Raw genomic sequence first — 24,168 nt, 5'->3', positions numbered from 1 at the left:
CCCCCCCCCCCCCGCCCCGCGCTCCTTACTTCCCAGTGTGTGCGTGTATGTGTAAGTGCGTGTGTGTATGTGTGCGCGCGCGAGCGGGTAGTCTGGGTGTGGGGGTGAAGAAGGAATGTGTGCATGTGTGCATGTGTGTGGCATTGTTCTTTCTTTTGCCCAGTCGAGGATTCATATAATACCATGTTTTAGAGCTGGAAGAGACATCAGTTACCTCCACATTTTACAGATAAGTAAACTGAGTTAGAACCCCGTGGAGGTTAAGTGATTTTACCAAGCCACCAAGGGAGGAGGTAGTAGTTAGGATTTAGACTCGTGTTCGGTGACACCAAATCCAGCACTCTTCCACTCCGCCACGAAGCCCTCTCTGGTTGCCCTAGCAACCTGGACCTCCCTTATCTTCTTATTTTGAAAGAGAACCGTCCCCCCCACAGGATCAAAAACTATGGAGATTTTACAGATGAGGAACTGAAAGGCAAGTATTAATTCCAACTCAAGTCCCCTGACTCAAATGCTCTTTCTGGCTATATGCCCAAACACTAAGCCAGTTGCAGGGATTCAGAACCATAGAACACAACCCCTTACCTTCGGGACTTTACAATTCAATTGGAGAGACCAGATCGAAATGCATGAAACAAAAGCCATTGGAGATACAAAGTCTGTAAGGATAGCATATAATCAAGAACCATCTTTTGTGATTCAGACTAAAGGCAGTGATGGGGCTGGAGGCAACAGTAAGGATTATTAGAACTAGACAATAATGAGAGATCAGTTTGGATAGGCAAGGTGGGACAGGATTGTGGAAATCCTTACCTGATTTAAGAATTAATCCTTTAGGGCAGAGGTGTCAAACATGAGGCCCATGAGAATACTCCCTGGTGCTGTCCAAACCAGATTAAAATGGAAGTGGAAAATATTTAACAACAACAACAAAAAAATACAATAGTACATAGATAATGTTAATAGGTGTTTTCCAAAGTCAGTATGTGGCCTTGTAAGGATCCTTGTGTACATATGGTTTAGTGTCCCGATATCTACTTGAGGTTCATACTAGTTTTCTAAGACTATAAATTGCACAACAGTTACCTGTCTGCATTGGTAAAGGAAATTTCCTCAACAGGAGTACCTTATCCTGCTGAAATGGAAGGTCTGGAAGAAGCCCTCCCCCCAAAACCTAGCAGCAGCATAATCATAATCACCAGTAATAGTCAATATTTGGGTAGCTCTTGAAGGCTGGTTTTCAAAGCACTGCATATACATTATCTAATTTGACCCTTACAGTCCTGTGAGGTAGGCTGTGATAGCATGTTCCAAAAAAACCGAGGCCTAGAGAGGAAGTCATTCTCCTTGGAAGGAGTATTGCATCTGAAATCAGAAGACCTGGATTCAGATTCTGACTCTGATACTACTGTGTGGCCTTGAGGGAGTCACTTCATGAGCCTAGTTTCCTCATCTGTAAAATGAAGAGAGGGAGAATGGACTTGTTAGTTTCTCCAGTCACTTCCTTCTCTAAAGTGTTAATTCTGTGAAGGAAGATGCCAGGCTAGTAAGTATTAAAGCTAGAATTTTTGAGTACAGTGCCTTTTCTACCATACCATGAATTGAACATTGGAAGCAAAGAAACCTAGTTAGAAGACTATTGGAGTAATCCAGGCCTAAGATGGTAAGGGCTTCAGCTGAGGTGATAGGAGGAACAAGAGGTAGATTTGAGATATAACAAAGAAAAATAACAAGGACTTGGTCATAAATTGAACATAGAAGGCAAGAGGAAAGGGAGGGATTAATGAGCACAGGAAGCAATGTGATATGAAAATATAATTTTGTTGATTCTCGAATAAAGCAAAAAACAAAACAAAACAAAACAACAGCATTCAGGAAGTGGGCAGGTTTTAGATGAGTGGGTGGTAGGTGGAAGAAAAAAGCCAATAGAGTAGCTGGAACCAAAGACCCTTAGCTTTCAGCCTAGTGGGGGATCTCATCAGTCTCACAGTGTGTCTTCATTTTTCTCTTTATCAGGCTTCTCCCATCTGATCTCTATACAGCCAGGCCCCCCCTACGATGGCCAGCCGGGGTGGGGGCCGGGGCCGGGGCCGGGGTCGAGGTCAGCTCACCTTCAACATGGAAGCTGTGGGCATTGGGAAGGGCGATGCTCTGCCCCCTCCCACTCTCAAGCCCTCCCCACTCTTCCCTGTGAGTGCTCATACTTGTCCACTAAGACTCATCATTCTATGTTGGCAGTAATCAGTTGTTCTCCCTCATGACTGCCCACAGAAAATCACAAAATCCTAGAAGCTGGCTGAGCCCTCCTGAAATCCTTTTCATCCTCCTTTCTCTATATACGTTCTCCAGGGAAGGAAATGCCACGTCTTATCTTGCTATGTCCCTAGACTCCCCACACTTTTTAGGGTGCCCTTGAACAGAACCAATCTCTTTCCTGCTATAATCTTAGCCCCTTACCTTCCAATTCTACAGACACATATACATACCCAACTTCCCTCATCCTTTGTTTTGCACTCTGTGGTGGTGATGAAAGGAGACCCTCCCTCTTCCAGATAGTCCTTGCCATACCTCTCAAATTCAGCTTCCCCTTCCTACTCTGAAAGGCTATCCAGTCCACTTTTACCTTAACCATGCTGACCCCTGCCCTTCCTACTCTCACCTAGCCCCTGGAATTCCGTCCAGTGCCACTACCGTCAGGAGAAGAAGGTGAGTATGTTCTTGCCCTGAAACAGGAGCTACGTGGGGCCATGAGGCAGCTTCCCTACTTCATTCGTCCAGCTGCACCAAAGAGAGGTCAGTTGGAATTCCATTCTTTTGTCTTGAATAGGTCCAGTGTATATAGCAGCTCTCTACCAGACAGTGGGTGGAGAGACAAAGGAAAGAGACAAATATATACAAAGAAACAGATACATATAGCTGTAGGTGTAGATACACACACACGAAACAAATGCATATATCTCTATATACATACACACATATGTGTGTTTGTGTCTATAGTACCTATATTTGTATGTGTATATATGTATATTTCTACACATACACTTTAATGAGAATGATACAGTCCATAGCCTTGAAGACCTCACAATCCAAAGGAGAATAATACAGTCTTTGTCCTTGGAGTACCCTCAGCCTAGCGAAGGAAAAATCATATATACATAGGAAACAAGTTTAAGACCACTTTACAAAGCGCCCTAGTCAATGCTTGGTTATCCATAGGCATGGAGGAGAGAAGAAGCATGGCTAAATCAGAATGGCAGGGGATCCATAGCCTTTCTTTGGGCATTGGCACACATTATATTTTTTACGGCACATTTCCTTCCTTAATTATGCTGTAGGCTGATGATAAATGTAGTTTGTGTTCTCTGAGCAGACATGGAATGATAATGTAGACAGGCATCTGCTATAGGTGGGGCAGGCTAAATCCTTCCAAAATTGGCTGTTCACATCAATCAGAAGTTGGTTATGTAGACCAGAAACTGAGATATAGTGCTTCTGAGTGCATGGGGGGAAAGGGGCCATCAGAGAGAAGAGTACTTGGAACTGAGTAGATCTGATTATTCTTGGAACACTTGAGTTTTAAGCCAGGGTTCCCTAAACAAGGAGGGAGGAATTTTGGCAAGCTTGAGCAATATATTCCAGGAAATATTTAGGAATGAGTCAAGACATTAGGGGCATATTAGTCTAGTTGGAGTACAGACATCCCCTTTGTATTCCCCTATTCCCTTGTACAATGTTCCATAGAATATAACTAATCAATAAATATTTAATGAATAAATGAATGAGTAGAGTCTTTGTTGAGGGAGTAATGAGAAATGATTCTGGTGACTTTGGGAAGTTCGTGGAAGAGCCTTATTTCTGAAGCTCTGAGTGTTATCAGGATAAAGGACAAAGTGCCTAGGTGCTTTGGAAACTTCATCCCCTGGCACCAACACTCCTTTTGGGGGCCTTGAAGGGAAGAGACCTCTGATTCCTGGTATTTAATCCTTCAGATGTGGAGCGTTATTCAGACAAATATCAGATGTCAGGGCCGATTGACAGTGCGATCGATTGGAACCCTGGTACGTGATGAACCCCTTCTGAAATCCTTTCCTCAGAAGTCTCCAGAAATTCCCCCCTCCCCAATCCTTCTAGATACTTCTTAACTCTCCTCAAACCCTCCCAGACGTTCAGACACTTCCCCATAAACTCATAGGGCTAGCTGAGTGCCCCATAAATCTATTTCCCTCCTATTCCCAAATCCTTGTGGGACATATCTCCTGTTCTGTCAAGTTGGTCCTTGTGCACCCTCTTTCAGCCCGGAGGGCCCACTAACCTCTATTTCCTTCCCCTTCCCTACTAGATTGGAGGCGTCTTCCCAGAGAGCTCAAGATACGAGTTCGAAAACTACAGAAGGAACGTGAGTGTTGTTAAGTGACTTGGGGGGAGACTCCTGCAGGCTTCTGGGGAGCATAGAAATAGCTGACTTCCTGGCCCTCTCCCTCCCTCTGCCCCATACAATCTATCATATTGGCCACTCAGGGGCAGCAGAGTTCCATTGCTGAATTGGCTTGCTTAGGCAAGGAGGTGGGAGGAGGGAACCAGTCAGAGCAGATTTCTCAATCTGATGTTCCATTCTCTTCTTCCTTCCCTTCCCCCACCAGGGACAACCATCCTGATCCCCAAGAGGGCCCCTAAAACCCCAGCAGAGAAAGAAGAAACCATTCAAAAACTGGAGGTGAAGTGTGTGTGTGTGTGTGTGTGTTGGGGTAGGGAGCTGAAGTGGTGAATAAGGTAAGGAATAGGAAGGGAGGAAAAAATATGAACCCAGCTGGGTCTTGGGTCCAAACCTTCCTTCCATCAACACCTCCTTCTTGATTTTGCCCCTGAATCTTCCATGTGTTTTCCTCCAAAAGACCTTGGAGAAGAAGGAAGAAGAAGTGACTTCAGAAGAAGAAGAGGAGAAAGAAGAAGAGGAGGAGAAAGAAGACGAAGAGGAAGAGCAGTATGATGAAGAAGAACATGAAGAGGTGAGAGACCTCTCTTCACCACAGCCCCCTCTCTCTCCCTACCAAGGGTGTCAGACTGCCTCAGAGGGTTGGGGAGATGGGCTACTAGAGGACTTGAGTCATCTGGAAGGACTGAGGCTGGAATAACGAAAGGCTTCCTAACCATCTTTGCTGTTCCATGTTATTCCATGCTTTTTTCTTTTGTAATTTTTTGTATTTTGGAGGGCAATTGGGGTTAAGTGACTTGCCCAAGGTCACACGGCTATTTTTTGTGTTAAGTGGTTTTGTGTTTAAGTATCTGAACCAAGGTCCTCCTGACTTCAGGGCCGGTGCTCTATGCACTGCGCCACCTAGCCACCCCAGTGCTTTTTTCTAAAAGGTGACTGTGGGTGACCTCGGCAAAGCCTGAAATGACAGATAAAAGTGGGAAAGGCATTCCTCACTCTTCCTTTTTACCTTTTCTCCTCCCCTTTCAGGAGACAGATTACATCATGTCATATTTTGATAATGGAGAAGATTTTGGGGGTGACAGTGATGATAACATGGATGAAGCAATTTACTGAGGAAGACCCTTGGATTCCCACTACCTGAACCTTCTCAGCTCTAATGACTGAGAGACTATTCTAGCCATCTATGGTCATGGGCACACCATCCTTCTAAACCCAGCCAGAGACAAGACATGCCTCCTTGAGGGGAGGAGCAGAGGTCTAGTGGCTGTGGATAGCTTTCCTTCCCCAGTTATGGTGGCTGGACCTTACCTCTGTTGCTTTGGAGAAGAGGTAAAGGGCTGATTATTTTTTATTATTTTATACCTTGAGAGAAAGGAGAGAGGGATGAGTCTGTAGAAGTTACAACTGCCCCTCCTCCCCCTTTCCCCTACCTACCTGTTCCTACCCTGTACAATTTTCTCTTTTTGGAGAAAATTGGGAGTTGGGAAAAAGTAGGGATGAGGCCAGTTTTATGGTTTTTAAATAAAGTTTTGTTCTCTATATTTGCCTTTTGTACTCCAGAAAAAGAAGAGGTGGGAGGGAGGAGGCATATACCGTAACTGGAACCTTGTCCTAGCTGGGATTATCATTGGTTTGAAGTCCCCATTACTGTCCAACTATATTTTATGGTGAGATGGTCCATCTTGCTCCTCCTATCCCTGTTTTCTCTCTTCCACCAGAGGGAGATACATATCTCTACCCCATCCACCCACCCATTGGAACATTATTTTGAAGGTACACGCAATGACACTGACCCCTGGACTCCCCCTTTCCCAGGAGAATCTGCTTGTTGGCTGTTTACAGGAAAAGGCAAAGCCAGCCTTCCCTTTCCCGTTCTTGCCTTTGGTTTCATTCTAGTTTAGAAGAAATAGTTGCTGTTCTTTGGGGGAGGAGGGAAGGAAAGGACAGGTGCTAAGAACAGAGACCTTCCTCTCATATCCCTGGGCAACCTCGATTCAAGGTTTTCCCCTGGCTTAAGTCCCCTCGACCCCCTCCTCCCCCCGCCCCGGGTGTTGCTTTCCTGATGCAGGGGCTCAGTGACGTCCTATCGTCGGACCTCTCTCCATCCCTGCACCCCTTCCTTTCACCCCCCCCCCCCCCGTAAGTTCCTTTTGCAGTGGGGGAGAGGAGTGGCAAGGGATACTCATACAGACCGAGGCTGGAGATGCTCTCGCCCACGCTGCTCTTCCCCCCCACCCCGGGGGTGAGTCATTTCCTCAAAGCCTTGATTGGCTAATGAGGGAGTCCCAAGTTATTTTATTGGTCGGGGCAACTGGACATGCAGCAGCCACGAGCTCGTAGCGTGAGCAGCCTGGGGACTGCAACTGAAACAGATATGAAAGTGGAGATAAAATAGAAATCCCATTGAGCCTACAAAAGGGAGTTTGGGGGAGAGGCTGAGACAAGAGAGACCCTTAAAGAATCCACCCATCTTATTAGCACTGAGCCCTAACTGTGCCCTGGGCGACCAAGACAGGCAGACTTGGGTATTGACTAATACACACAATTAATAAAATATAAATAAAGCACAAAAATAAATTTTGGACTCTGGTGGCGTGGAGATGGAGGCGAAGAGGGGAATTCTATGACTCAGGGCATCAGGAGAGTTGAGACTGGATGCTGAGGTGGCAGGATCCTTATTGTGGGGTTCCAGAAAACCCCACATGGTGGGTACAAAAGTGGGTGTGGATTAGGAAGAGAGGGGAACTGAAGAAGGAAACAGGAACTAAAACTGTCCACTCGGGAGTCAGTGGGCAGCTGGGATTAGGACTCGGCTTTTGTGATTACCACAGCATTTCTCTGGGTCTCTTTTGGCTGTAGTGGTTCTTTCTCCTGTAGAGGAAGGGAAGGGAATAGACATTTATACAGCACCTACTGTGTGCCAAGCGCTCTTACAAATATGGTCTCATTTGATCCTCACAAACAACCCTGTGAGGTAGATGCTGTGGGATGGGGCAGGGGGCAAGTGCGTGGGGCTGAAGGGCGGTGGAGCAGCATTGAGACTTCCCATAACTGCCCTCAGCCCACGACCTTCTTCTTTCAGGCAACAAAGATTTTCCGAGTTCCTGCTCAGGGCAAGGTACTCAAGGAGAAATCAAGGGGCAAACAAAGATAGTGAATCTACTCCATGCAATCCTGTCTCTGTCCCATTTCTCATCAACTGCAATATAGCTGGGTCTGCATTGGGGACATGCCCTTCCTCCTCCTGTCTGATATGCATTTGGGGAATATGGAAGGGCTTAGGTTCCTCCTGAAAGTGTCCATCCAGGAAAAGAGAAGATTAAGGGGGTAGAAAGAAAGTAGATGGTGGGGGAGCTAGGGGTTAGCTAGGTAATATTTTACTATGATTCCTCAGGTCCTCCATCCCTACGACCAGAGGAAAGGAGAATAAAAGTAAGATTGATAGTTTGGTCATGTGTTCTGCCTTGCAGTCTGGCTTCAGCAGCCTTTTAAGATGTCTCTGGGGCTCAAATATCTCACCTTTCCAATTGATCCTTCACAAAATACCAAAACGATATTTCTAGAGCATAGATCTGATCAGATCCTCCTGCCTGGTAAACTATTGGCTCACCATTATCTCTGGAATCAAATGCAAACTCCTCTATGGCAGGTCACTAACTGGCTCCAGCTGACCTCTCCAGGTTCATCACTCTCCTTTATGCACCCTATGGGTGGTTAAACTGGCTGCATTGCTATTCTTCACACGAATTCATCTCCTACCTCCAAGTCTTTGCATAGGCTGTGCTCCCCTTGCCTCCTTACTACAGCCCACCTACAGTTCTTTGTGTCTTTCAAAGCTGAGCTCCAATGCCACTTCCTCCATGAGGTCTTCTCTCATCTTGGAAGCTGCTAGTACATTCTCCAGGAAATTACTTTGAATGAATTTTAAGTACATTTAATTGTGTTTAGAGACAGCATGGGGTGGGGGTGGGGGGGTAGATAAAGGAGACCTCTTTAATCAAGAAGATTGGGTTCAGGTCCTTCCTCTGACTGTCTGACCTTGGACAAGCTCCTGTCAGTGGTCCCAGGCACCTCTGTAAAATGGTAAATTATAGAGTATGTGTCAGTCTTCACCTCTACAGGGAGTTTCCTCACTGGGAATTTCCAATGCCAATGTAATCATAGGTCTGGTTAAGCAACAACAACAGCAACAACTTTCTTGAAGGCTCCATTTTGCTTTGGCTGCCCTTCCTGGTTTCAATTCCACAAAACGAGATATCTCTCCCAGGATAAACTCATTACCTCTAATCTCACCACCTTGCCACTAACTTAAGCCTTGATTGCTAGTACCTCCCACAGCCTATTCCCTACATCTGATTTGAGGGCTGGAGAGTAGAGTACCACACTCCTCCCAATGCCTTCCTCTAGACAGGGCAGAAATTGGACTCTCAGATCACTCCACTTTGCTCACTGCCCTTCCTGGTCTCAACTCAATGAAATAAGGTACCTCCTGATGTTCCCTGCCTCCACTCCCATTTCCTGCCTTCTTTTGTGTCTTGTCTCTTCCTTTAGATGTTAAGGTTGTTGAGGGTAGGGATTTTCTTTTTTATTAATTATATTCCCAATGCTTGGCATAGTACCTGGCACACAGTAGGTGCTTAATAAATGTTCATTGGATTGGATGCATGTTGTCTCCCTGGATAGAATGTTAGGCAGGGACTGTTTCATTTTTGCCTTTATTCCCAGTGCCTGTATCCATTTGTACATACAGAGGCAATGTGGTGGAATGGATAGATAGCTGGCCTTGGAGACAAAAGACTTAGATTTATGTCTAGCCTCTGACATTCTCAGTGTGACTCTGGGCAAGTCACTTAGTTTCTCAATGTCCTAGGCAGCTCTTTCTAAGACCATAAAATGCTGAGAAAATGCCAACCTGCAGTGACAGAGGGAGTTCTATATGCTTTTGAAATCACAGGTCCAGTGCCTGGCATTGGTACTTACCAAATGTTGATGATCTCAACACTGATCATCTCAATAACTAAGAGACAAATAATCATGATATATAACTGTCCCAATGCCAATTGGCAGGTAATCTGGTTTGTCTGAATCATACAAAAGGCTGGTCAATCTCCTAAAGTTTTCCAAGAAAGTATAATCACCAATGCTAATTTTGTCAAATATACTTTCAATGAATTTTTCATCCATTTTCCTTCAGTTTCTGCAGAAGGTATCTAAAACTGAGGTGTAAGGCATGGTGATATAAGACCTTAGAATAATAAACATCTCAGAGTTGGAGGGGACCACAGATCATCAAGCCTAGTCTGTGCCTAAACAGGAATCTCTAACATCTCCAGCAGCCACAGCCAGTGATAAAGTATTCATCACCTGAGATTCATACGTTCAGGGATCAAGAACGAGAAGGGACCTCATTGGCCCTCTAGTCCAATACCCTCACTCTACAAATGAGGAAACTGAGACCCAGTGTAGCTAAGTGACTCCCCCAAGGTCACCCAAAAGTGGTGTAGTCAGGATTCAAACTCAGGTCTCATAACTTTGGTGATCTTTCTACTGCATCACTTTTTCTCACAAGTAGCCTGCCATTTTTGGACAGCTCTTATTGTTAGGAAATCTGTCCTCATGTGGAGCCAGTATTGGTCTCTTTTCGGCATTTACCCATTGCTCCTGGTTCTGTTCTCTTCTGTTAAGGAAAACAAATCTAATTCACCTTTTGTGATGTCAAGTTCAAATAGAAAATCCCCATGTAAAGATCCCTGCAGGCTGCATATTAAATTGGTTTTAAAATGCAACATTATCTATGTTTTTATTTATTTCATTAAATATTTCCCACTTACATTTTAATCCGGCATGATGGTGTAGACCCTGTCTCTGAAACCTCTGATCTCTGTGACAGTCATTCAAATGCTTAACAGCTGGATGGTTACTCCACCAACACCCCCACTCCCAGTATTTTCCAGACTAAATATGCCTATTTCCTTTAATGATTCCTCATGGTATAATTTTTGAATATCCTTACTATGCTGCCTTCTTCTGGATCCTCTCCAGCTTGTCAATATCCTTCCTCAAATGTGACAGCCTCAAATGGACACTGTATTCCACATGTAGTATGACCAGGACTGAGCACAATAGAACTATCACCTCTCATGCTATACTTCTATTAATTAATATTATTATTCTATTAATTATTAATTTTTATTATCAATTAATATTATTCTATATTATATTCTATATAATAACAGTATCTATTACATAATATTATGTATAGTATAATATTACTATATATAATATTATTAATATTTTATGTGTTTTTATGGGTGCTGTTGTTGTTGTGGTCAAATCACCCACATTGAGTTTGCAATTCTCTGTAATCCCCAGTTTGGTTATTTGTTTTTCAATGGATTGTGGTCTAACCATTTGGTTCTTGCATAATTTACATTTTGAAAATAGTTCATTTATTTTTATTACATTATTAGTTATTTTTATTAAGTTATTGTCAGCCCAACCTTCTAGCCTCTTAAGATCTTTTTAGATCTTTGATAACACAGAGGAATACAAAGACAAAAGAGAAAGGCAAAAATTAACATCTCTACCCTCAAAGAGCTTCCATCCTATCCAGGGACAACATACAGAAATGTATATATAATAAGGGCAAGATAATTTGGAGGAGGAAGTCTTTTGCCGCTGGGGGAATCATAAAAGGCTTCATGTACAAGGTAGCATTTAAATTGAGTTTGGATGGAAATCAGCGATTCTTCGAGAGGAGAGGGTGGATTCCATCCATGGGTTTTAGCCAATCAGTGCCAAAGCACAGATGAGTGAGATTCAGTGCCCTGAGAGAGGATCAGTAAGAAGGGAAGTTTGGCTGGACAAGAGTGTGTGAAGGGAAGTAATTTATCATGAAATTAGAAAGAGAGTTTGAGGGCCAAGTTGAGAAGAGTTCCAAATGCCAACTTTTGTGGCTGTTCAGTTGGGTTCAATTCTCTGTGACTCCATTTGGGGTTTTCTTGGCAAAAATGATAGAATAGTTTGCCATTTCCTTCTCCAGCTCATTTTACATACAGACAAGGAAACCGAGGCCAAAAAAGTGACTTGCCCAGGGCCCCACAGCTAGTAAGTGACTAGGGCCAAATTTGAGCTGTGATCTTCCTGACTCTGGGTCCAGCACTCTATCCACTGAGCTGGTTCATTGCTCTCGTTTTAAGGCTTAGAAAGTATTTTACATATATTATCTCGTTTGCTTCTCACAACAATTTTGTGAGGTAGATGCTGAATGTATTCTTTTTATAATATTCGTTTTATAGTTATTATGAGGTTTGGAGAAATAAAATGGTCATCCATTTACTAAGAGTCAAGATTTCAACCTAAGCCCCTCCTCACTGCAAGGCCAGGATTCTTCCCACTATGCTGCACTGGCCTTAGATGACTAGGGTGAGGCAAGAATTCAGGGCTTAGGAAGATGAGGGATCTGGAGGGTGAGGACCTGGAGGGTCAGAGGTCAAATAGCAGGGGTTATTTGGTTACTCTCATGGAGTCATCGGAGGACATTTTAGACCAGAGGTGTGGAACCTGCAGCTTTGAGGCCACATGTGTCCCCCTAGGTCCTTGGGTGCAGCCTTCTGACTGAATCCAAGTTTTACAGAACAAATCCTTTAATTAAAGGGATTTGTTCTGTGAAGTTTAGATTCATTCAAACGGCTGCACTTGAGGACCTAGAGGGTCACATGTGACCTCGAGGCTGCAGGTTCCATACCCTGGCCTAGGAAGTCTCTTCCCCTCTTAAAATCCATGACAGCTAAAGATACCAGAGTCAGGCATCTAGCCAGACACCTCCAAGAGCTTGTTACTTGACCGTCTAAGAAAAGAGCAGGTATAGGTGGTTAGCAATTCTATCCCCCCCCAAAAGTGTTGGGAAGAGGCCATGTACCCTAAACTCCCTAGGACTCAGGGGTCAAACAATTCCCCAACTAGTGAGTAACAAAAGGTCAGTAAGTGGCCAGGATTTGATGCTGTAGTTGCGAAGCAGTTGCAGGTGGGGGGTGGGGAGGGAGGATGGAGAGGATGATGGAGTATTTTCCATTTCTCCTCACGTAATTTACTTGGCTAGAGGCCCCCTTCCTCCTCTTCCAGGGGTTGTGGAACATTTAGGAATGAATTAGACAAGAATAGCCCAGTCAGTTAAATCTGGCCAGACTGGGCCTGACCTTTCCTCTACTAACCTTTCCCCTACTAAGGACTATTCCTTCAATACCTCTCTGAGACCTCAGAACAGAGAGAAGAAGCTTTCCAATGACACCCTAGAGATACCTCCCTCTAATTTCTGCTGTACCTGAGTTTACCTATCTACATGGGAGAAAGGTTTCACCCCCACCTCCCAGAGTGGACATTAAATGAAGAGATATTTAAATGGATCATTTTATCCTTCTCTTCAACCAACTAGACATACAGAATCTGAGCAACTTAACTCAGAATCCCTTGAGGAATGTAAGCCTAGGGTAGGCATCTAGGCATTATTAATATCACACCTAAAATTCGCTGCCCCTAGCAAGGTGGTATGTGAGCAGAGCCTTGGTCATGAACTTCTTTAGAGCAAGGACTGATTTTTGCCTTTCTTTGTATTTCTAGCACTTAGCAGAGTGCCTGGTACAAAGAAAGAGCTTAATAAATATTTTTTGACTGATTTGGTTATAACACCATTATTGCCTCTTCTTTGACGCAGAGGATGTTTCCTATTTTTAAACTCCACTGTCCTGTAATGGAGACTTCATCTGTTCATGACTCTCCTTCCCCACCATGAGCCAACCCTTATGACTTGATTTCTCTTTCTGAGCAATGGAGGAGGAGAAGAGAAAATACCTGGTTCTTCCTTCCACCACCTCCCTTCCCACTCAAGATTCAATGGGCTAAATTGAAGCAGAAAGCAAGGAGATTGGACATTAGAAAACATTTTCAAAAGTAAGGGGAAACTTCTTCTACCCTGGAAAATATAGGAGAGAACATCTCTGGGTAGTTATTAGTTAGAGTAAACAGAAGGGCCCAGGTGACCCCACCTCTTTGTTCCTCACCCTCCTATTAAACTGAACATTGCTAGAGATTTAGTCACCTCTGGAGAAGAAGGTACTGCCCCAGGGTGGAGGGAGTCATAAAATAATAGCTAGAAAGAATTCCAACCACCATCTGATGCAGCTTTCTTATTTTGTTGAAGGGGAAAGAGAAGGCAGAGGTGGGGAGTTGCCCTAGTAATTAAATGCTTCCTTTTCTCTAGTTATCTGTGCCAGAGAGTGCTGACTGATGGATGGGTGGTTAAAGTGCCAGAAATTTAGTGGGAAAAGTATAGGTGGTGAATTAATCATCTTCCTTGGTGTCAAGATGAAGCTTAGTTTAGCGGCTAGTGTGATAAGCTCGGAGTCAAGAAGGGTTTAGTTGTACCTCTGCAAAGATGATAACAGACAAAAATATAGGCTGAGGCAAGCTGGGCACACTAACTGGACACACACACACACATTGCCAGACATTGGCCCGACCATGAATTTGGAATTATGTAAGAATGTAATTGTGTTCATATCCCAAGATGGTCAATGGCAGATAAAAAAGATGCAATACGTACCAAAAATACTAGTAGCAACTCTTTCTGTAGTAGCTAATAGCTAGAAACAGAGGAGGTACCTATCAGTTTTGTAGAAACAAATTGTGATGTATGAATGTGATGGAATGTTACTGAGGAAGTATGAGGAATTCAGAGAAACACGAGATTCATAGGAATTTGTGCAGAGAGAGAAAAGCCAAATCAGAACAGTATAAGTACAATGTCTAAAATATCATTGAAGAGGACATTAAAGGACAAAAGAAATCAAATCAAATGCAAAGATTAATATTCATGTCAGATGACTGATGTTGGAACACTCTTCTTTCTTCTCAATAGAGAGATGATAGATTAGTGGTAAGAAATAGCATATGATTTGTCAGTCTCTCTGACTAAATTAGAAAGTTTTGCTGATCATTGTTGTAGGTAAAAGTACCATTTGGGGAAACTATTCATGCCTGACCTGTGGTAGAGCCTTCTGAACTCATATTGGTCTGATCAAACCATTATTGGACACACTCCAACATTGACAATGTTGACTCCAACATCGTGACATCATTTCGTTCCTCTTCGAGAACGAAATACAATAAACACCATCTGGACTGTTGGTTTATTAGGAATTAATATAAAATACTAGATACAGTAATAAAACATTATGCTGGTAAATATTTAACAATAGGCTTTCCTTCCAAAAAATGTCGATCCAACAAACTTTTAAAGTTTAATTTCTTAAGTCTAGACAGTTAAAAAAACCAAGAAATTCAGCTCTGATTTGTAGCATTTGCCAATTTTCAAGGTATAAATGCTTTCAATGAAAATTTGATGATTGACTCTCTGTAGCCAACTCTGTTAAAAAAAAGTGAGATAATGTACATGAAGGTCTTTATTAACTTTTGCTATATTAATTTCAACTTGGAGCCCTAGCCAATTGAAGTTATAGTCTTAGCCCCCAAATGACCTGTGAAACTCAATTAATTATAGACACCTCACCTCTTCCCCACTTGGCCGTAGACCTTGGCCTGGGTATCCTCAACCTCATACTACTTGCCTGACATTTGTTCAAACTTATCAGGGAGGGTTTGACAGAGACTGAACTGAACCAGACTAGGAGAGGGGTAAATCCATCTCTGCCTTAGTCTCATTCTTTCTCAGTCCCTCTTTTCCATATCTCTGCCTCAAGTTTTGTGTCACTCTGTCCTGCTTCTTTGGGGGTCTTTGGATCCATGCTTTAGCCCACCAACTCCAACTAAAATCAGACTATAGGAGGGAACTGTAGGGTAAATTTTCCTCTTTACTCCCTTTCCCCACTACTTGAAGAAATGGGGTGATGGGGTGAGACTAGAGTGGAATAGGCTTCTTAGAGAATTGATGGGAGGGGACCTGGGAGATCAAAAGTCAGGGGAAATGAAGAAGAAGGTGGGGGAATTGGACTGGTAGATAGACTCAGTCATCTGTCAATCAACAAATGTTTATTGATTACTACATATCAGGCACTGTGCTAACTACAAAGAAAGACAAAAACAGTCTGTTCCTTGAAGGAATTTGCATTTTGATGGGGGAGACAACATGTATAATAACCAGATGCATAGAAAACATACAGAAGATAAGTTGAGATGGGAAGGTACTAGTCACTGAGGGAACAAGGAAGGGCCTCTTGCAGATAGTGAGATTTGAGCTGAATCTTGAAGTAAGGCAGGGAAACTGAGGTAGAAGTAAGGGGGTGAGCATTCCAGAGAGGGGGACAGTCAAGGCAAAGGCAGAAAGATGGGAGATGAAGTGTTTAAAGAACAACTATTAGGCCATCGTAGCTGACCATAAAATGAGTGGAGAAGAGTAAAATATCACACTTGAAAGGTAGGAAGGGGTCAGATTATGAAGAGTTTTAGATGATAAATGAGTTTATATTTGATTCTGGATGAACTAGGGAAACACTGGAGGTCACTGAGCAGGGGACTGCCATGGTCAGACCTATCCTTTAGAAAAATCTGAGTTGAGGATGGATTAAAGTGGGTAGAGATTTAACATAAAGAGACTAGTTAGAAGGTGATTGTAATAACCCAGGGGACAGTTGATGAGGGCTGAAATTTGGGTAGCCTGAATAAGAGTAGAAAAAAGAGGACATATATGAGAGATGATATGAAGATAGAAACTGTAGCATTTGGTATTGGAATGGAAATTCGGGGTAAGAGTAAGGAATTAAGGATAACACCAAAGTTAGGAGCCAGGGTGACTGTGAGAATGGTGGTGTCCTTTTTAGTAACAGGGGAATTTAGTGGAGGGGAAAGTTGGTGGGAAATAAAATGAGGTCTATATTGGATGCTTGGAATTTGAAGTGTCTATAGGATATCTAGTTGGAGACGTCCAAAATGCAATTGGTGGTGACTCAGTTGTTTGATTAGTACAGGTGTTCTGGATATGCTTTTTTTTCATCCAATGAAGCTAGATATACCCTGGCCAGATATCCAATTAGCTGCTCCCAAGAACCTGTTTTGTTTCTTGACCAATATGACTGAATGGGAGATGATCTGGGAAAGTGAGAATGACCAATGGCTCCATCACCAAACAAGGAGTGGAAAATGACATGTATCACACTTCAGGAGAGCATAATGGAAAGACAACTAGATTGGACCTCAGGAGACTAAACCTAGGACAACGCATGACTTCGTTCTCAGATTTGTTTTCCTCATCTGGGCAGCTGGGTAGTACAGTGTAGCCTGGAATCAAGAAGACCTGACTTCAAATCTGGCCTTGGACACTTACTAGCTGTGTTACCCTGGGCAAATTCTGTCTGTCTCAGTTTCTTCATCTGTAAAGTGAGGATAATAACAGCACCTGCCTCTCAGGGCTGTTGTGTGGGTAAAATGAGTTAATATTTGTAAAGCATTTAGCACATGCCTGGTACATAGTAGATTGTTTTTTTTTTTTTTTTTAATCTGGAAGATATCAGGTCAAAATAGGTGATTTAGAGTTAGAAGGAATTTGTAATTCTAAAACCAGTGATTCTATCTCTGGCTCCATTCCTCCACTTGAAACCCTAGGAACCAAGAGAGAAAAAGAGGAAAGGTGAGAAGCCATGATGCCTGGAAAAGAGGTAAGGTAAGGATAAAATTCCACATTGGAAATAGGTATAATCATGTAGCTTCCATGCCCAGATTTTCTTCAAAGACAAAAGGACAAGTGATACTGGGAAACGCCTCCAATCCACCCCCACCACTTAGCAGGTGATCTTGTTTTTCGAAAGCTCGGTCACAGGCTTCGTCATTATTTCCAACCTTTTGTCCGTCCAGTGACCTTTCCTCTACTTCCCACGGCTCACTGAAGCCCAGTGCCTAATATCCACAACCTCTGCCCCACATATCCCATCTCCCTTGCTCCATGCATACACAGGGGTTTAGGGAGGCAGTGGGGTGCAGGAGGGGGCAGAGAAGTTTTTCTAGTACAGAGCAGGGAACAGAAATTTCAAAAGACAAAAAGAAAATCACCAACGATGAGGGATTCACTGACTCTAGAAGGACCAGGTGGGGCTGTGGTCAGATTCATTCTCAGCTTTCCTCTTAAACTCACTGTATCTTCCCCCTCACAATTGCGGGGTTTGATATGGCCTAGAAAACATGCATTGTGGGAACTGAGAATCAAGTGCTAAAGGATGGTAGAATATTAAAGATTAGTGTGAATGGAATTGGGTATGAGAAGAAGAGGACCAGGAGAAGGGAAGGTGGCTGTGTGATTGATCAGAATTTAGATGGAATAAGCAACATCAGAGGAGCTTTTGGCTACAACAAGCAGATGAAAGGAGCACAGTTCTCATGACCCCTAGGTCTCTCCCCCACCCCCTGGAATCTTCCTTCCATCCAGCTGTCTAGGGGACTAAAGATATCATGGCTGGGCGGTCAGCCATTCATTTCCAAGAACTTGCTTACTGGCCATTTGACTCATTGAGGAAGAGAATGGTAAGCTGCAAAATCACCTAACAAGGAATTTGAGGACCAGTAGTAGGCAAAAGAGGTCATAACTTAAGCCAGAGGTGAGGAACCTGTGGCCTTGAGGCCATACGTGGCTCTTCAATCCTCGAGGTCGGCTCTTTGGCTGAATCCAGAATTCACAGAACAAATCTCCTTAATAAAAGGATTTGTTCTGTAAAACTTGGCTCAGTCAAAAGGCTGCACCCAAGGACCTAGAAGGCCACATGTGACCTCAAGGCCTCAAGTTCCTTAAACCATAAAGCTTAGAGATTAAACAATCTTTCCTGTAATGCCTCCCTCTTCCCTTACCCCCCCTTACCTGGAGATGCTCAGGTAATAAATTGGTCTGGGTTCAAATTGACAACAAGTTTCTATCTATTCCCTTCTTACATAAAATGCCTAGCAAAGTACTGGACAGGAATAGCTCAGTAAACTAAGACCTCTTAGCTTTGGTTTCAGGCCTCTCCTCCACTGATCTCTCTCCCCTACTCAGTCTAGTCTCTTCTGTGACAGAGTTCTGGAGTAATGCCACTGAGTCGGTAGCTTTCCTTTTCAGTGTTATACTTTATTAGTTTAAATAGTATGGATGGTTTTGCCCTGAGAGTTAGAGTAGTAAGTAGTCATATCAATCCATATCATGTAGTTTCCATGCCCAGATTTTCCTCAAAGACAAGAGTTTATAGCATTTCCAAAGGTTTATAGCATGCATTTATAGTCTTGTGGGGTCCCCAGAAGTCTGAGGAATAGAGCAAGGGAGTCCTAGAGTCCAGCCCCAAGTAACACCACTCGTAGTGGGAGGTAGATTGTGCTGAGAAATCCTAGTGAAACCACAAGTACACCCTCTCTTTGGTTCTCTTTTCTTGATGCCCTTCCCCAAGACATACTGGAAAACTGGGAGGTCTTGGTCCCTTTCCATTCTCATTCTGCCTCCTTGACTCTTGTTTTCTTCTACACATTAAGTAGATGAAAAGAGGTACAAGTAATGTTGAGAGGAGTTTAATCCATGTTGCCACCTGAAGCAACAAGGATTAACCTTCAACAGGAAGAAGAAAGATTAAATTTTAGGAAATCACCCAATACTGTGAGGGAGATTAAAGGGAAATAGAACACCTATGGGAGGGGAGATGTCTCCTGTGTGGAGGGCAAAAAAAACATTTTTCCTGTGGGTGGTACAGAATCAATCCATCAGTCAACAAGTATTTATTAACTACCCACTATGGGCCAGGTCCTGTGCCTGCCTGGACACCCATCCCTCCAATGCCCCAGACCCTATCTCTAACCCTGTTTGGGGAGGAACTTTTCAGCTGTGGGAGCCAGGATGGAAGGGAGCAACTGAAACCACCAGGGAATCAGTTCAATACTTAATAATAACAGCATCTCACATTTCTATACCATTTACAATCAACAACCCTGTGAGGAGGTAGTGAAAACATTATTCTTCCTATTCTCATTTTACAGGTGAGTAAACTAGGAATTTAACTCACTTGCCCATGGTCACAAGCAAATTAGTGGTAGAGCCAACATTTTACCCAGTCTTCTCTACTCTGCCATAATGCTTCTCTCCCTTCCCTTTCCTTAGCCAGAGGTTGTTGGAGGAAATGACCATGACCTCCCACCCTCTGCTCCCTTTGCTGACAATGTATTTGATCAACACCATTTCTCTGCCATTAAATTTCCTTACCCCAAATTCTTATCCTATTCCTACTCCTCCTTTCTCCTCTATTCAATTTAGTTCAAGTCAAACCAAGTCAATTAATTTACTTTCATTCAGTTCAAAACATATATTAAACCTACTCTATGCCAAGAATTATTCAGATGCTATTAGAGATCCAAAGATGAATAATATGGTCTCTGTGGTCAAGGGATTTACTCATTTAATCTAGTAGGAAGAAATAAGAAACATATCTAAAGAAATAGAATAGAAAAGAGGTGAAAGAGGCAAAGGTAGCAAAAACCTGAGCTTTAGTCAAGGGATTTGGGTTGAAATCCTTGCTCAGCTTCAAGAGTTTTCCAGTTTACAACCCTATGATCCCAGGATAGGTTCAAGTCAAGTTCCCTAGTAAATAGGGATTGCTTATTTTTTTTGTATTTGCATCTCCTCCACCTCACACAGGTCCCAGTACAGAGTATGACTTTAATGATGTTTTGTGATATTAATTAATTCATAGGAAGATCAACTTTGTCTAGAGTAACAGAAATCTACACAAAGGAGGTGGCTCCCCCATCATCTTCTGGACCACACACTGGTCCAGAGTTATTCAGGAATTCGAGAAACCTGATAGAATCATCTGTTTCTTTTCCCTTCCAATTCGTCATTTCTCAGGTTTTTCTTCTCTTTCCTCACCCATTTCACCAAGCTGAGTATAAGTGACGAAAAGATATTTTCTTTCAACTGAGTCTTCTTAACAGGCAATGAACATTTTACTGATGCTTTAAAATGGAAAAGGCTTGAGAAAATTTCAGGAGGAGTATAGGAAGGGGGTAAAGGGATTCTCTTCCTTGAGTAACTTCATGGAGGAAAAAACAGAAGAGCAGTTAGAGTTAGTTTGTAGTTGGAGGGGAGAGATGGAACTTGTGAAAAGGGAAATCTTTTGTGTAGGGAAGAGGAAGGGCTGTGAGCAGGAAAAGGAAGTTTATTTAAAAGATCTTTTATGATTTATGGGAGGGCTGAGCTTCCCCTGTGGAAACAGCTGAATCTCCCCTCTTCCTTCCTCAGATAAGAGTCTTGGGTGCAAAGGGACCTAGACCTCCTAGTCATTCCTTCCCAGGGTCTCATACATAATAGAGCCACGTGATTACATAATTCCTCCCCCCTTTAGCTATTCACTATGGGACATACCAGGAGTCTGTGAATACAAACACACACACACACACACACACACACACACACTCACACTCACACACAGTATCTGGGCTTACTTAGGGGTGGGGAACCTTCAGCCTCGAGGCCACATGTGGCCCTCTATCCTCAAGTATGGCCCTTTGAATCCAAACTTCATAGAACAATCCTTAATAAAAGGATGAGTATGGTCTTTTGAATGAGTCAAAGTTTTACAGAATAAATCCTTTTATTTATGAAGCAGGTGCTGTGAAGGGCCTAGAGCCTGGTCAGACATTAAAGATGCCAAAGCCATCCATTGCATCCCACCCCATCACCAGTCGTCCTGACTTTTGTCTTGCCGCTGGACCATGATGACTCTGGGAGAGAGAGTGAGGCCAATGACTTTGTGCAACTCTGCCTCACTTAAATCCAATTCATAAATGAGCCAAAACATCAACCCATGATACTACTGATCCTCTTCAAAAATGAATAAATGAACATCTCTCTTCAATCTCCACCCACTTCACTAAACTAAATTTAAGAGGTTGAAGTATTATAAATTTAGACCTGAAAGTGATCTTGGAGGTCATTTCAGGGAATGTGAGGGGAAAGAAGGGGCATGATCTGATCTGGTTCTTTCCCTTTCTGATTCTCTTTCTCGGTGGCTTTATTTCCTCATTCCCCACCCACTTCACCAAGTTGGGTTTGAGAGGTTAAAATTACTATAAGGCTCTATGTGGATGTTGTCTTGGAGGTCATGTAAGCCCTGAGATGCAGAGAGGTTCATGGACTTCTCCAAGCTCACACAGTCGAAAGCCATTTTCAAACTTAGATCCCATGACTCTAGACATAGTGCTCTTCCTATTTCTCTTGGTTGAGTCCTCTTAAAGGGTCATGTTATTGGTACTTTACAATTTAAAATGGGTGGGAAGTGGCAGTACTGGTGGGGAAGAGGGCCTCTCTTCTTTGAACACCTTCAGCTTGAAATGAACTATCCCCAAACCCAGCAAGTGGAGGCAATTGTAGTAGTATTAGGAACTTCAAGGGAAAATACTTTGGGAGTCGGGGAAATTACCTCTGTGCAGTAGGAAGCATCTCTGAAAGTCTTTTGTATTTCTTGGGAGGGGCCATCCTCTGGTGAAATAGCTGAATTTCTCTATTTCCTTCCACAGATAACAGGCACTGGCTAGGAGGGAATCTATAAGTCATGGCTTTTCTTTCTCTCCATCTCCCATTTCCAATGGACAGAATCACAGAAGCATAGGCTCTCAGATTTGGAAAAGGACCTCAGAACCCATAAAGTCCAAGCTGTAACTGAACGGGAATCCCTGCTTATAGCATATGTGACAAATGAACACTGAACTTTTACATGAACAGTGAGGCAGGAACCCATCACCTCCTGAGGCAACTTGTCCTATTTTTTGATAGCCCTGAATTATCTGAAGGTATCTCCTTGCACCCAATCTGAAATTTCCTCTTCGTAACTTCTGCTTGTCATGTGTAGTTCTGACCTCTGGAGCTAAGCAGAGCAAGTCTGACACAAGACAACCCTTTAAATTTTCTCAAAAAACCCCCCAACAACCCCAAATTCCCAAATCCACTCTTGGAAGATCAGCTATCATCTGGGCCTAGGTTCCCTTATTTGTAAAAAAAATAAACTAGGAGGCTTCTAAAGTATCATGGTACTGTTGAAAAATCACTACACCAGGAGTCAAAAGATCTTCTATCTGCCCCCTGTGGGACCTCAGACAAATCCTATAACTTCCCTAGGTCTTAATTTTCTCATCTATAAAATGAAGTGGTTGGACTAGATGATTCCTAAGGTTTCCTGAGTCTGTAAATCAATGATTCTGTGGCCTGTGTCTCTTCTAAGCCTTTTCTCCAAGCTGAACATTTGTAGGTTCCTTCAATATATCCTTTTATTTGGCTTTTTCTTGATCTTCACCTATTCATGTTGCCCTTTTCAGGATGCCCTTTGGTTTATCGATGTCCTTCTTAAAATTTGGTGCCCAAAAGAACTGGAAAAAAAATGTTCTAGACATGATCTGGACCACCTCAGAGCACTGGGACATTTCGGTCTGGATTGGTGATTTTAATAATGTAAGACATTCACCAAGTGGAACCCTTTCAAATGAGAATAACATTTATATGGCCTTTTAGGATTTGTAACTCTCTTTACAAATACTTCATTCTATCCTGCAACCTATTGATTACTTAGTCTTAGAGTTGGCTGGTGCAGAGAGATTATGCAATTTGTCCATGGCCACAGTCCATGTCAGAGGTGGGTCTCGAGCCCCGGCCCTCTTGACTCTAAGACCGTATGCCCATCTCAGTGAAGCTCATTGGTCTGAATCTTTTTCATTCTTTAGCTATATATACACTTTGCAAAGAGTCTGTATATATAACACTTGGGCTTACATATTACATGTACTTCTTGTCCCTGGTCAGGCGCACACCCTCAGTCCTTGCCACTCCCCACTAGTCCCTGGAAAACAAACTACGGAATAGATTTTTCCATCAACTCTGACCTAGTTCTCTGGTCACAAATGATTGGGGAGGAGTCACCAGCTACCTGAGTGTGGAGATATGGAGGGACAGTCTCAGGTAGCTCGGTGGTGACAGCAATCAATAGACAAACAAGGAGAAAGAAAGGTTGAGATAGAAACAGAAGGAAAATGACCTATGAAGCTATCTATCTCCCCAGCTCATTTCTATCGTTATTTGCAAATTATAATCTTTAGATGGGGGGGGTTGAGAAGGGTTACCCTCAGAACAGGAGGTCCTGGATCAGGATTAGCATGTGAGAATATAATTAGTCAAAACCAAAGTCTGGCAGAGTCTAATCTCCATTGACCTCAGCACATCCCTTCAGTTCCCACATAAATCTCTTTCAGAAATAAGGTAAACAGTATATTGAATACCCTGATGGAAAAAGACCAAAGGTAGCACACGGGGAAAAAGAAAACACCATGGGGCACTTTGGTGGCAATCTGAGAATTGTCTTTTAGTTCTTTAAAAGACCCAGCCCCCAAACCCAGTTATTTTCTGAGGGAAGAAGCTTACTAAAGAATCAGAAAAGAAAAAAAATAATCAAAAAAGAAAAATCCAGACCTAATGACTCTTTATCACTCCACTTTCTACCAGTCAAGTAAAAGACCCATAATTCAGATCTACTTTAAATCAGTAAAAAGAACACATTTCACTTCACAAAATTGAGACCCAGGAATGATCAAATTTCTTACTATGGAATAGAACTATGTTTCTAAGTTATTGTAAGAGGCCCATCTTTTTGATTCATTATAAGCAAATACACTGTACTAAATTGTCTTACACACATCTGCATTATAATTTTTTGTTATTGTGAACACAAAAT

General features: G+C 42.8%; 1 protein-coding gene across 2 annotated transcripts; it reads left to right on the top strand.

Moving 5' to 3' along the window:
* Window positions 1-1,997: 1,997 nt before the first annotated feature.
* On the top strand, window positions 1,998-5,974 carry POLR3GL (RNA polymerase III subunit GL). Of its 2 annotated transcripts, none has more exons than XM_069090150.1 (7): window positions 1,998-2,190; window positions 2,664-2,706; window positions 3,990-4,058; window positions 4,340-4,396; window positions 4,641-4,714; window positions 4,893-5,006; window positions 5,462-5,974. In XM_069090150.1, exons 1-7 carry the CDS (start codon window positions 2,059-2,061, stop codon window positions 5,546-5,548), a joined length of 576 nt encoding a protein of 191 aa, XP_068946251.1. In that variant the 5' UTR covers window positions 1,998-2,058; the 3' UTR covers window positions 5,549-5,974. The 2 variants fall into 2 exon arrangements, with proteins under 2 accessions (XP_068946251.1, XP_068946250.1); XM_069090149.1 differs by having other exon boundaries at window positions 1,999-2,190; window positions 2,664-2,793.
* Window positions 5,975-24,168: the final 18,194 nt, after the last annotated feature.

This window comes from Petaurus breviceps, unplaced genomic scaffold (genome assembly GCF_028583685.1).
Source record: "Petaurus breviceps papuanus isolate PSGF00001 unplaced genomic scaffold, PetGlider_PUasm1.0 186, whole genome shotgun sequence".
Taxonomy (NCBI): domain Eukaryota; kingdom Metazoa; phylum Chordata; class Mammalia; order Diprotodontia; family Petauridae; genus Petaurus; species Petaurus breviceps.
This window is presented reverse-complemented; position numbering and strand designations above follow the sequence as displayed.

What these genes read in the sequence shown, in the direction of transcription:
- POLR3GL (XM_069090149.1), top strand. Translation starts at nt 2,059, where the DNA reads ATGGCCAGCCGGGGTGGGGGCCGGGGCCGGGGCCGGGGTCGAGGTCAG. An exon ending in AGCCCTCCCCACTCTTCCCT is followed by an intron (nt 2,191 to 2,663) that starts GTGAGTGCTCAT and finishes ACTCTCACCTAG; the next exon opens with CCCCTGGAATTCCGTCCAGT. An exon ending in AAACCATTCAAAAACTGGAG is followed by an intron (nt 4,715 to 4,892) that starts GTGAAGTGTGTG and finishes TTCCTCCAAAAG; the next exon opens with ACCTTGGAGAAGAAGGAAGA.